The sequence below is a fragment of the Oryx dammah genome, unplaced genomic scaffold, assembly GCF_014754425.2.
Source record: "Oryx dammah isolate SB20612 unplaced genomic scaffold, SCBI_Odam_1.1 HiC_scaffold_29, whole genome shotgun sequence".
Classification (NCBI taxonomy): domain Eukaryota; kingdom Metazoa; phylum Chordata; class Mammalia; order Artiodactyla; family Bovidae; genus Oryx; species Oryx dammah.
Genome location: NW_024070213.1, coordinates 8,711,859 through 8,726,053, shown reverse-complemented (window position 1 = coordinate 8,726,053; position 14,195 = coordinate 8,711,859). Strand labels below are relative to the sequence as shown.

At 38.6% G+C, this 14,195-nt stretch overlaps 1 protein-coding gene across 1 annotated transcript in view; it reads right to left on the bottom strand.

The window, feature by feature from the left end:
• ENTHD1 (ENTH domain containing 1) overlaps nt 1–13,972 on the bottom strand; it is an 81,501-nt gene extending 67,529 nt beyond the window's left edge. Inside the window, exon 1 of the mRNA XM_040233366.1 lies at nt 13,624–13,972. Coding sequence (XP_040089300.1) covers nt 13,624–13,972 — 349 coding nt within the window. The remainder of the gene's footprint in view (nt 1–13,623) is intronic.
• Nucleotides 13,973–14,195: the final 223 nt, after the last annotated feature.

The following is a 14,195-nucleotide window of genomic DNA, read 5'->3' as shown; positions in this document are numbered from 1 at the left end:
TGGCCCAGCTTGAAAGTCACCTACCCGTCACTATGGCAGAGAGTAGGATGCTACCATTGGCAACCCCCATTAGAAAGGCACAGTGGATTCAAATGCGTGAAATAATGCCATTTGCAGCAACACTGATGGACCTAGACACTGTCATACTGAGCGAAGTCAGTCAGTCAGAGAAGGAGAAACACCATATGGCATCCCTTATATATGGAATCTAAAGAAAAATGATACAAATGAACTTATGAAACAGACACAGACTTAACAGAAGAAAATTACGGTTGCTGGGCTGTGGTAGAGAGAGGATGGGGGAAGCAACAGTTAGGGAGATTGGGATGGACATGTACACATTGTAACATTTAAAATGGAGAACCAACAAGGACCTAATGTATAGCACATGGAACTCTGCTCAATGGTATGTGGTAACGTGGATGAGAGGAGGGTTTGTGAGAGAATAGATACATGTATATGTGTGGCTGAGTCCTTTTACTGTTCATCTGAAACTATCAAAACGTTGTTTGTTAATTGGCTTTACCCCAATATAAAATAAGAAGTTTAAAAAAAATTTCTTAAATTTTGTACCCATATGAAATGATGGACGTTCACTAAACTTATGGTGGTAATCATTTAATGATGTACGTAAGTATGCTGTATATCTTAAACATTGCTACTGGCAGGCGGGTTCTTAACCACTAGTACTACCTCAGAAGTCCCATATGTCAAATACATCTCAATAAAACTAGAAAAAAAAATAAAAAAAAAAAAGACAGTGGAGTGAGAGGAGGATCAACAGGATAGAAAAATGAATAAGGAAAAAGCCAGTATGAACAATCCTCCTCCCAAACTCAACGGATGAGAACATGCAAATCTCTAGATCAATTATACAAGAGGTAATTCTCAAGAACGTTAACTTACGCAGTCGTTTAACCGTTTCCTGTACACTTTAAGTTTCAGGAAATATTCTAAGCAGTGGGGGCACAGGTGAGGAAAAGACAGACAAGGCCCCTTACGAAGATAATTTCAGATAAAAATTCATGTTTTACAGGAAATGAAGAAGAGAAATGTGCTAACATCAATTCAGGGTGTGGTCAAGGAAAGTCTTACTGAGGAAGTTACATATCAGCTGAGGCTTAAACAGCAAGAAAAAGCCAGCTGCACAGACCTGCACAGGGAGAGCTCCTGGCAGAGGGAACAGCCCAGATTTCGCTTCTTCAGGAAAGCCTCCTACTGGGAGATAACAACCCCTTTCCGCCTCACCCTACACGTATCTCAGGGCCTCACTGGTCACATTAGGCCCACCTTCACACACTCACTGGAGAAGAAAATGGCACCCCACTCCAGTACTCTTGCCTGGAAAATTCCATGGACGGAGGAGCCTGGTAGGCTCCAGTCCATGGGGTCGCAGAGTCGGACACAACTGAGCGACTTCACTCACTTTCACACACTCACAGCACCAACACCTGTCTTTCAGAGGCTTCCACGGTTTGTAACTATCTGTGTGATAAATGTCTTTTTCCTCCATTAGAGTACAGTATCCTTGAAGGCCAAAACTATCTTTGTTCTCTTAAGAGAAACTTAAGAAACATTTGTATGTTTCACAAGCTGGAATCAAGATTGCTGGGAGAAATATCAGAAACCTCAGATATGCAGATGACACCACCCAAATGGCAGAAATCGAAGAGGAACTGAAGAGCCTCTTGATGAGGTGAAAGAGGAGAGTGAAAAAGCTGGCTTGAACCTCAACATTCAAAAAACTAAGACTGTGGTATTCAGTCCCATCACTTCATGGGAAATGTTGTTCAGTTGCTCAGTCATGCCCAACTCTTTACAACCTCGCGGACTGCAACATGCCAGGCTTCCCCCAGGCTTTACCCACTGAGGCACAGTGAAGCCCAATCTATATGGTGGAAGAAATCAAATAGTCCTTGCCTCTAGGGAAAAGGGAGGCTTGACTGGAAAGGGTAACAAAGGAACTTTCTGGGATGATGGAAATGTTCTTTATTTTGAGTGGGTGATGGATATGTTATCAACATTTGCCAAACTGTACATTTAAGATCCATGTGTTTTAATGTGCGTAAATTATATCTCAATAAAGCACTGTTAGCATTAAAAATATACTTTAAAAATAATTAATAGTAAAGAAATGGAAAATATTATTATTAAAGGAGTCAGTTATCACATTTATAGTTTTTATATTCCTAAAAGAAAGTCAATTGCTATAAATTTGCTGAAAGTATAAATATATAAAGGTATTAATCATCCATTCACCAAAAACCTATTGGGTGATCCTACACCCAGGCATCGTACTAAGTACTAGGAACACTATTATCGCCCTTAAGAAATTCAAGTGTGGGGAACTTCCCTGGTGGCTCAGTGGTTAAGGACACATCTTCCAATGCAGGGTATGCAAGTTCGATCCCTGGTCAGGGAACTATGAGCCCATGTGCCGCGGGGCAACTGAGCCCGCACGCCACAACTACTGAAACCCACGTGCTGCAACAAAGACCTCAAGAGCCACAATTAAGACCCAACACACCAAAAATAAGGAAATAAATATTATTTTAAAAAAAGAAAAGAAATTCAAGTTTTGTAAGGGATACAGACATGGATATCAGCATACTCTGACAGAGGTATACAGACACTGTGGACATAAAGGAGAGGATGGTACACTCTTCCTGAGGATGTCAAGCAGATTCAGGACTCTTGAATCAACTATGGAAACAAGGCATCTTTTCTGATGAGTTTGAGCCTTACCTGTAATGGACCCTAAATCAAAGATAAAAGAAAACTGGCCAGTCACGCTAGCTCTATCAAGTTACTTGCCCAAATTAGTTACACTTGAGTGAAGCATTTTTGTTTAATTGGAGGATAACTGCTTTACAATATTGTGTTGGTCTCTGCCATACATCAGCATGAATCAGCCATAGGAGTACATATGTCCCCTCCCTCTTGAATCTCCCTCCCACCTCCCACTCCATCCCACCCCTCTAGGTTGTCACAGAACACCAGATTTGAGCTTCCTGCGAGTGAAGGACTTTTTAAGCCATGAGAGCTGCAAGTAAATTTCTTATACCATCTTTGAATGGGATAAGATAAATACCATAAATGGTAGAAGATAAATAACTCTGAAACATGCAAAAAGGGATAAACTGCTCAGCTCCTGCTCCAGATTAGTGAACAGAGCTAGTTCAGTTCTTAGGTCCTTCCTATCTGCTATGTGTAACAAGTTAAATGCCTGGTCAAGTCTGGAGACAGACACATGTTGACAAGATGGAGTAGAAGTGTGACGAGCATCAGGAGGATGGGGATATCATTCATTCATTTACCAATCTCTGCAGTAGTTAAGAACATGGATTCTGAAACCGAAACACCTAGATTGTAATCCTGGCTCTGTCACTAACTAGCCATGTGAACTATTAGGTTGGTGCAAGAGTAACTGCAGTTTTGCATTGTTGAAATATACTGTTTGATATTGGAATATATTCTTAAATAAATGTGGTTATGGTTACAGTGTTTTAATGTGTATTTCTTGCTTTATGATTTTTTGCTAATGACTTATTACTTGCTCTGCATTTTATATGTATTTTAGACTATGAACATGATGTTAGACAAAAAGCAGATTTGAGCAATTATCTTATTCGAGTTCAAAATGGGTCGTAAAGCAGAAGAGACAACTTGCAACATGAGCACCGCATCTGAACCAGGAACTGCTAACGATCACACAGTACAGCGGTGATCTGAGAAGTTTTGCAAAGGAGACGAGAGCCTTGAAGATGAGGAGTGTGGTAGCTGGCCATCAGAAGTTGACAACAACGAACTGAGAGCAATGATCAAAGCTGATCCTCTTACAACTACATGAGAAGCTGCCAAAGAACTCAGCATTGATCATTCTACAGTCATTTGGCATTTGAGGCAAATTGGAAAGGTGAAAAAAACTCCATAAGTGAGTGTCTTGTGAGCTGATCAAAAATGAAAAAAAAATCATTTTGAAGCATCTTCTCTTGTTCTATGCAACAACAGCTAACCATTTCCCAATCAGATTGTGGCATTCAATGAAAAGTGGATTTTATCCAACAATCCGCGACGACCAGCTCAGTGACTGGACCGAGAAGAAGCTCTAAAGCACTTCCCAAAGCCAAATTTGCACCAGGAAAGGTCGTGGTCACTGTTTGGTGGTGTGCTGCCAGCCTGATCTACTATAGCTTTCTGAATCCCAGTGAAACCATGACCTCTGAGAAGTATGCTCATAAATCGATGAGATACACTGAAAACTCCAGTGCCTGCAGCCAGCACTGGTCAGTAGAATGGGTCCACTTCTCCATGACAACACCCGACCACACATCACACAAACAATGCTTCAGAAGTCGAATGAATTGGGCTACAAAGTTTTGCCTCATCCACCATATTCACCTGACCTCTCGCCAACTGACCTTCTTCAAGCATCTCAAAACTTTTTGCAGGGAAAATGCTTCCACAACCAGCAAGAGGCAGAAAACACTTTCCAAGAGTTCGTCGAATCCTGAGGCACAGGTTTTAAAAGTCATGTATTTACTTTAAATGTTTTGAGATAAACAATTTGATTCATTGCTTTAAATTTACTTCACCTGAAAAGCTGTCTGGAGGTTGAATAAAACCATATTGAGAACATTATTTGAAAATGTTAACGTACTATTTGCAAATAAGTTTCTCTCATTTCCCACCTTTTCTGACTTGTTTTCTCAACTTTTGTCCCCAGTAGTATCACTATTATTAATTATTGAGCATGTTCTCTGTGATAAGCATCTTTGTAACATTGGAGATGAAGCCTGGACAAAGCAGACACAGAATGTTCCTGTCCTTATGAAACTTACTGTCTAGTATGAGAAGATATATCATAAATAATAAGATAAAACATACCAACATCTGATAAGAAATATCATGAAGAAAAACAAAATAAAAGGTGCAAACCATATCAGTGCAAAGAGTGGGCGGGGCTGCTTTTTTGTAAATAGGGTAGATCTAGAAGTCTGCATGGGCTTCCCTAGTAGCTCAGCTGGTAAAGAATCCACCTGCAATGCAGCAGACCCAGGTTTGATTCCTGGGTTGTGAAGATCCCCTGGATAAAGGATAGCCTACCCATCCCGGTATTCTTGGGCTTCCCTGGTGGCTCAAATAGTAAAGAATCTGCCCACAACGCAGGAGACCTGGGTTCGATCCCTGGGTTCGGAAGATCCCCTGGAGGAGGGCATGGCAACCCACATCAGTATTCTTGCCTGGAGAATCCCCATGGACAGAGGTGCCTGGCAGGCTATGACCCCCATGGGGGTCACAAAGAGTCAGACCTGACTGAGCGACTCAGCATAGCACAGCACAGAAGCCTGCACTAATAAGATGACTTTTTGAGCAGAGATCTGAAGGATGCTAAAAGCACCGCAGGTATCTGAGGACTCCAGGCAAAGGGAACAGCAAATATAAAGACCATGGAGGAAAGAAAAAGACTTTTTTCTATAGTACCCTCTACTTTTATCTCTTCTCTGGTCTCTTCTTGATAACCTGTATCTAGGGTATGACCCAGCTGTAGATTACTTGGGTCACTACAATTTCTCCATGATTAATTTCTCCCTACAGATTTCACTCTGCTTTTTTTCTCTGATTGAACAAAATCATTCTTATCAAGCAGTTTTTTAAGTATTACAGTCCTTTCTTCAAGTCTCTTGCTATTTTTATGACTTCCATTCAATAAAAATTTACTAATCATTTAACATACAGTATATACCCTCAGAATTTAGATAAGGACAGATATACATAGTAGATAAGATACACTATAAAAAATACCACTCTGATATTATGCATAAACTGCTGTAGCAATTATTTCTGCCTAGTGAAGAAAGGAAGAGAGTTGGGGGTGGGGTACAAAGGAAGAGGCTTCTAAGCTAGGATCTGAAGACTAAATAGGAGTTCAAAGAGCAGATATCAAGGAAAGAACATTACAGGGAAGAAGAAACATCTTAAGTACAAGTAGAGGTGTATAAGCAAATAATATATCAGGATTGCTTGGTGATACAATGCACTAGATTGAAAACTAAAGAAATGAGTAGAAAGGTAGATCGGGAACACATTAACGGTCCTGACATTATCATGAGAACCAGTTGTTTTGAACTATTTCAACAGCACATCTCATCAATAACAAAGTTTTACACATGTATCCACCCCCTAAATATATATATACATTTATTTATGTATGAATTATCTCAAGAGCTACTATTCTAATATGTTACACTCACTAGAGAACAAACACAAAAAGAGAATCTATAAGACATAAAATAAGTAATATTTTCCCCAATGCAATAGTTTTTCATTAATATTTATTAAATTAGTAGCGTGTACCAGTTATCAATCAATAACTAATATGCCTTCCATAATCAACAAATGAATGTGCAGTTGACCCTTGAACAACATGGGTTTGAACTGCGTGCGTTCACTTAAACGTGGATTTTTTTTTTTCAAGAAATATGTACTATGATACTACACAATCCATTGCTGGGTGAACCTGAGAATGTGAAACTGAAAATAGGTTATAAAGTTATGTGCAGATTTTCCACTGTTCATTGGAGGGGGACAGTGTCAGCACTGTAACCCCCAAGTTGTTCAAGGGTCAACTGTAGTATGCTTCTGCTGACAATTCATTTCTAACTTGCCTTTTTTTTTTTCCTTTCTTGATGCTAACAAAGCAAGTATTTAAAGTCCAACATAGCGCAGTTGTATTTCTTTAATTCTAAACTCAAACGTTTGGTAATCTGAAAGACAGTGTATTCAAACATAACCGTACATATGATACTTTGTACATATAAAAGGTATAAATGAATAAATAGATTTTTCTGTATATTGATAATTGCATGCTTATCTACTTTATTTCTCAAAATAGCTCATAAACTCTTTAAAGCAAAGGCTGACCCTCTCTTTCCATTTAAAAAGATATTATCATAGTGGTAAATACAGTAATAACATAGCCGTTTTGTAAAGTACAAAAATGATTATACCCCATTCACCATTATGCAAAAAGTTATGCCTTTTTAAAACCTAACTCTTGGGGAAAAACAAATATCATACACTCCAGGTGGCGCTAGTGGTAAAGAACCCACCTGCTGATGTAGGAGACATAAGAGACTCGAGTTCAACCCCTGGGTCAGGAAGACCCCCTGGAGAAGGGAATGGCAATCCCCTCCAGTATTCTTGCCTGGAGAATCCAATGGACAGAGAAACCTTTCCATAGGGTCGCAAAGAGCTGGACACGACGGAAGCAACTTAGCACACACGCAACGCATATACATGGAACCTAGAAAGACGGTACTGATGAAATTATTTGCAGGGCAGCAGAGCTTCCCTGGTGGCTCAGCTGGTAAAGAATCCACCTGCAATATGGGAGACCTGGGTTCGATCCCTGGGTTGGGACGATCCCCTGGAGAAGAGAATGGCTACTCACTCCAGTATTCTGGCCTGGAGAATTCCATGGACTATTCCATGGGGTCACAAAGAGTTGGCCATGACTGAGGGACTTTCACTGTAGACACAGACATAGAAAACAGACTTATGACGTGGAGGTAGGAAAGAAGGAAGGAGGAGGGTGTGATGTATGCAGAGAGTAGCAGCTATGGCTTTTCAGTAGTCATGTATGGATGTGAGAGCTGGACTAATAAGAAAGCTGAGCACCGAAGAATTGATGATTTTGAAACGTGGTGTTGGAGAAGACTCTTGAGAGTCCCTTGGACTCCAAGGAGATCAAACCAGACAGTCCTAAAGGAAATCAACCCTGAATATTCATTGGAAGGACTGATGCTGAAGCTTCAATACTTTGGCCACCTGATGTGAAGAACTGACTCACAGGAAAAGATCCTGATGCTGAGAAAGATTGAAAGCAGGAGGAGAAGGGGATGTCAGAGGATGAGATGGTTGGATGGCATCACTGACTCGATAGACACGAGTTTGAGCGAGATCCAGGAGTTGGTGATGGACAGGGAGGCCTGGTGTGCTGCAGTCCACGAGGTCGCAAAGAGTAGGACACGACTGAGCAACTGAACTGAACTGAACACGAAAACTTATATTACCATATGTAAAATAGAGAGCCAATGGGAATTTGCTGTATGACTCAGGGAACTCAAACCAGGGCTCTAACAACCTAGAGGGTGAGATGGGGAGAGAGATGGGTGGGAGGTTCAAGAGGGAGGGGACATATGTATACCTATGGCTGATTCATGTTGATGTTTGGCAGAAACTAACACAATTCTGTAAAACAATTATCCTTCAATTAAAAAATAAATTTAAAATTAAAAAAAAAGAAAGAGTTAATGTCTGTAGTTTTGAATCATCTCCTTAAAGAAAAAAATAAATCTAACTCTTGGGGTTGCAAAATTTTAATTAGTATTTAATTTTAATAATAAATTTAACCCTAGAAGCTGATGCCTTTGTAATTTCTGGATTAAGTAGTATAGCATGCTCAAAACCCAAGAAGATATTCTCCAGTTTTATCATCAAGCCTCAACCAGACCTAAAATAAGTGCTTAAAAAAAGAGGACATACACCATGACCAAGTGGGATTTCTGCTAAAAATGCAAGGGAAACAGGGAAAAACACATAACACCAACTGATGCAGAAAAAGCATCTGACAAAAGTCAACACCCTATCCGGAGAAAGTCGCTCAACAGACTAGGAACAGGAGAGAATGCCAGCAACTTTATAGAGAGTGTCTATGAAAAACCCATCCCTAATATCTTACTCGGGGCTTCCCCAAAGGCTCAGTGGGAAAGAATGTGCCTACAGTGCAGGAGATTCGGTTTCGATCCCTGGGTGGGGAAGACCCCCTGGAGGAGGAAATGACAACCCCCTCCAGTATTCTGCCTGGAAAATCCCACGGACAGAGGAGCCTGGTGGGCTACAGTCCGTGGGATCGAAAAAGAGTCAGACACGACTGAGCACATGATGGATGGAACACCATACTTAATGGTGAAAGACTGAACGCTGTTAAGATCAGAAACAAGACAAGAATGTCTGTTCTCACCATTTCTATTCATCATTGTACAGGAGGTTTTAGACAGAGCAACTAAGAGAGAAAAAGAAATAAGAGGCATCCAGAGTGGAAAGGAAGAAGTAAAATTATCTCTATTTGCAGATGACATAATCTTGTATGTAGGAAATTCCAAGAAATCTATATTTAAAAAAAGACCAAAATACCCCAAAAGTATTATAGCTAATAGTTATTACAGAAAATATTATAGAAAAGTAATAAAATGCAAGATTAATATACAAAAATCAGATGACCAGCTGAATTTCTACACATTAGCAATGAAAAATCTGAAACTGAAATTAAGAAAACAATGTTTGTGGGTTTTTTTTTTTTTTTTTTTTTTGTCAGTGCAAGATCTTGGTTCCCATGCTTACTGCAGTAGAAGTGTCGAGTCTTAACCACTGGACCTCCACAGAAGTACCCATCATTTCATTTATAGTAGCACCAAAAAAAAATTAGAAATACATTTTAACAAAAGAAAACTTGTACAATGAATACTACAAAACATGTTTGAAAGAAATGAAAGAAGACCTAAATAAAAGGAATGATTTCTTATGTTTATGAATCTGAGGAAATAATATTATTTATATGGCAATATTCCTGAAATTGATCTTCAGACTCAACGTTAATATCAAACAAAATTCTAGATGGCTTTTTTGAAGAAACTGACAAGCTGATGCTAAATTTGATATGGAAATGCAAGGAACCCAGAACAGCCATAACAATACCAGAAAAGAACAAAGTTGGAGTTGGAAGTAAAGTCATATTCCTTTATTTCAAAACTTACTACAAAGCCACAATAATCAAAATAGTGTGGCACAGGCATAAGAATAGATGAATAGATCAATGGAACAGAATTAAGAGTACAGAAATAAGCCCAAATATCTATGGTTGATTGATTTCTGTAAGCATGTCAATATAATTCAGTGAGGAAAGAATACTCTTTTCAGCAAACAGTAGTGAGACAACTGGGTATAAAAGAATGAGTTTGGATCTCTACCTCCCACCATATATAAAAATTAATTCAAAGTGGACCCAAGATAAATATAATAGCTAAAACTACAAAACTCTTATAAGAAAACATAGGTGTAAATATTTGTGACTTTAGACTAGGCAATGAGTTGTTACTTATGACACAAAGTACAAGCAACCAAAGGAAAAACAGATAAAATGGACTTTTTCAAAATTTAATCAAGAAATGAAAAAAAACAACCTATATAGAATGGGAGAAGATACCTGCAAATCACCTATCTAGATAAAGGTCTTATATCCAAAATATATAAAGAACTCTTTAAAAACTCAAAAAAAAATTTTTTTAATGGGCAAAGAATTTGGATAGACATTTCTCTAAAGAAGACATATAAATGGCCCAACGAATACGTGAGAAGATGCTGAACATCATTAGTCTTCAGGAAACTGTATATTAAAACCACGGTAAGATAGTAATACTGCTTCACATCCAGCAGAATGGCTATAACAAAAAAGATAAAACAATAACAGGATTACCAAGGATGTTAACAGCAATCCTCCTGTTAATACACTGCTGGTGGGAATGTAAAATGGTGCCGCTGCTAAGAAAAACAGTTTAGCAGTTCCTCAAAAAGCTAAATATTGACTTACCACATGACCTGGCAATTCCACTCCTAAGTATACTTTCTGAAAGAAAGAAACTGAAAGCAGGACTCTGGTAACGTGTACACTAGAGTTCACTGTAGTGTTATTCACAGTAGCCAAAAGGTGAAAACAACCAAGAACCCATTAACAGATGACCAGATGAACAAAATGTGGTTAAGGACCTACAAATTAATGTGATTCAGTATAAAAAGAGTGAAGTTCTGCTACATCCTCTCACATGGCTGAACTTGGCGGACATGGTAAGTGACAAAAGCCAGACACACAAAAAAACAACTACTCCATGATTCCACTTTACGAGGCACCCAAAATAAGCAAAATTAGAGAGAGAAGAAGCAGATTAGAGGTTAGCATGGGAATTGCTGCTGAATGGTTACAGAGCTCCTGTTTGGGGTGATGAAAAAGTTTGGAAACAGACAGTGGTGATGGTTGTGCCAGTGTGAATGTAACGACTGTCACTGAATCATACACTTAAAATGGCAAATTTTATGTTACATTTCTCTCAATTTTAAAAATTAATTATACACCAAAAGTCATAGGATTGTGACCTCTAAATGGGTGAACTGTATGGTGTATGAATTATGTATCAATAAAGCTGTTTTTTAAAGTAAAAAAAAAATCAGCTCTCAAGCTATAAAAGATATAGAAGAATCTTAAAAGCATATTGCTAAGAGAAAAAAAATTCTGAAAAAGCTACACATGGAATGATTCCAACTATATGACAATCTGGAAAAAACAAAAGTACAGAAACAATAGAAAGATCAGTGACTGCCAAGGGCTCAAGGCAGGGGAGAAAGGATGGACAGCTGGAACACAGGGCACTTTCAAGGCACGGAAACTATTCTGCACAATGCTGGAGTGGCAGACACATGGCACCATGCAAAACCCACAGAACTGCAGAGCACAGAGCTCGAACACTCTGGGTAAACTGAGGACTGTTAGTTAATACTAATGTATCAGTACTGGTGTGATTGTAACAAATGTGCAACACTAGTGCAAGATGTTAGCAAGAGAGGCCATGTGTGGGTGGGGAAGGGCGTGGGAACTCTACTTTTTGCATCATTTTTCTGTAGCCCTAAAACTGCTCTAAAAAAGACTCTATTTTTAAAAGGTATACTTAACAGAGACTGCACTGAATTTTATCCTCTGCTCATGATTCATAAGGCTATTCACTTCAACAAATTATAATTTGACTTTAGATGGGAGGAAGTGCTGATCCTTTACCACCGCAGAACAATATCAGGCACTACTGACTCACCCCAGTGCAATAGCCTATGCAGCCTTTCCCTACTTCTCTTCCACCCCCGACAATATTACTTCATGACCTAAATTTCTATATTCATAAAACTACTCCCATCATAGTTTCTGAAGAGTCCATAGTCTTTGGAAACAGTTTATCACACTTAGGACTAAATTCCAGTCTAATTATAATTACAGTGACATTATTATATTAAGTTGTCATGCCTCTTAGTTTATTCACTTTGTTCTTTTTTTTTTTTTTCACATGGCCATGTTAGTTTTATTTGGTCTAATTATAAACTGTGTTTTAAAATATACAAGTTTATATAAAACAAAATAAAAATCATCTCTAGGGACTTCCCTGGCACTCCAGTGGTTAAGACTCCGAGCTTCCATTACAGGAGGTGCAGGTTTGATCCCTAGTATGGGAACTAAGATCCCACAGGCCATGCAGAGCAGCCAAAACAAACAAAAAAACACAACGGCAAAATTAAAAAAAAAATCATCTCTAGTCCTACCAAGACTACTTGTTAAACTCTTATATAATAAACCTCATATACATAAATATAATTTTTTAAACAAAATTGGGACCACTGCATATTCTTTCTTCCATTTATTATCTCTCTCAACAAATGTTGATGGTGCCTCTTCTGCTGAGAACCAGCAATGGGCAAGGTAGACAAAGTCTCTGCCCTCATGGAGCTGACATCCTCTGGGGAGAACCAGGCAAACATATTTACACTCCTCACAACCATCCTATGAGACAGACATTGTTATTATCCCAATGCACAGAGAGCTAAACTGAGGCCTCAGGTAACCTAATAAATTACCTTAGTATATACAGTTAGGCAGCAGCAGAGTCAGGATTCAACCCCAGGTTGAAAGAAAACCCTATTTGATAACAGACTGAGCTTTTAACTCATGAAAGAGATCTTAATATGATATCCTGTATCTTTATAAAGTGGTACCAGGGGTAACAGTTTGCATTAGCTCCCTAAAATAACACATTTACTCCAAGGACATAGTTCTTTGACTTCAATCATGAAGCTTGCTCATGGAAAATTATTCATTGCTATTTTGTCATATGTAAATTAAGCAGGAACTCAAGTTCCACGTTTTATCTTTTTGGTGTACTTTTTTTTTTTTTCTTACTTTATTTTTCAAATCAATTTATTTAGACTAAAACAAAAATAGTTCACACATTTTCTTCCCTCCCTCCGCCTCTGACAACTGCTAATCTGTTCTCTGTACCTATTACTTTTCTTTTTTTTTAACTCCAAATGTTAAGAGAAATCATACAATATTTGTCTTTCTCTGACTTGTTTCACTTTGCATAATGCCCTTGAGGTCCGAAAGAGTGAAATCTTGCCTTGTGAGACAACATGAATGGACCTTGAGGGCATTATGCTAAGTGAAATAAGTCAGGCCAAGAAAGATGAATACTACATGATCTCTTTTTTATGTTCATTGTCTACAAAGTGTCCTTTTATCAGGCACCTAACTGTGTTAGTTTCACACATCATTTTGAAAAATCTATATACATTGTTTTCAAAGGCACTCAAGAGTCAACACAAAGGATTAAACAGGAAACCCAAACTGTCCCAGAGGAAAGGTAGCTCCTACATTTAAGAACTACTTTTCCCCAGCTTCTGCTTTAAAGTAACCCCCTCCCACACTCTTACTCTTTACTAGCACACTGTATAAACTTCTTCATCTGGTACCTTGATCTTTTCCAGCTTCATCTATGTGTTGAAAATCTTTTAACGTTTGAAGGTTACGGTACCCCTCTCTGCAATGCTGAATAACTTTCTTTGATCCATTCTTGATGAGATAATCCATTAGGGTAAGGGATTTATACACATGGCGCCAGTTCTTCCCGTGGTCATTGAGTCTCTGCCATAGCATGTTCATAATTTCAGAGAGAGAAATTGTGTTGAAAGTCAGGTCACTGATATCTAACATTAGAGAACTGGAAGGACCCCAAGGGTCATTAGAAGTTGCTTCCCTGACTTTTATTTCAGCATCTGAGTAATTTTTCACGAAGTTTTTCACTTGCCTCCTGAATGCCATAGGTAAGACAAATCTGAAGGTGAGACGGGGGATGAAAGCAACAGAATAGTTGTTTGTGTCACTGGTTTACAGAACCCTTGAGAAGTAGTTGGTCCCCGAGTCTGCTGCTCCCAAATACAAATGACTAATCTCCATCTTGACAAGGCATCAATTTTCTGCAAAGGAATACACACAAAAAATAAGTTATATATTTTTTTAAAGTTTCCAGAGGAGCAATTCAGTG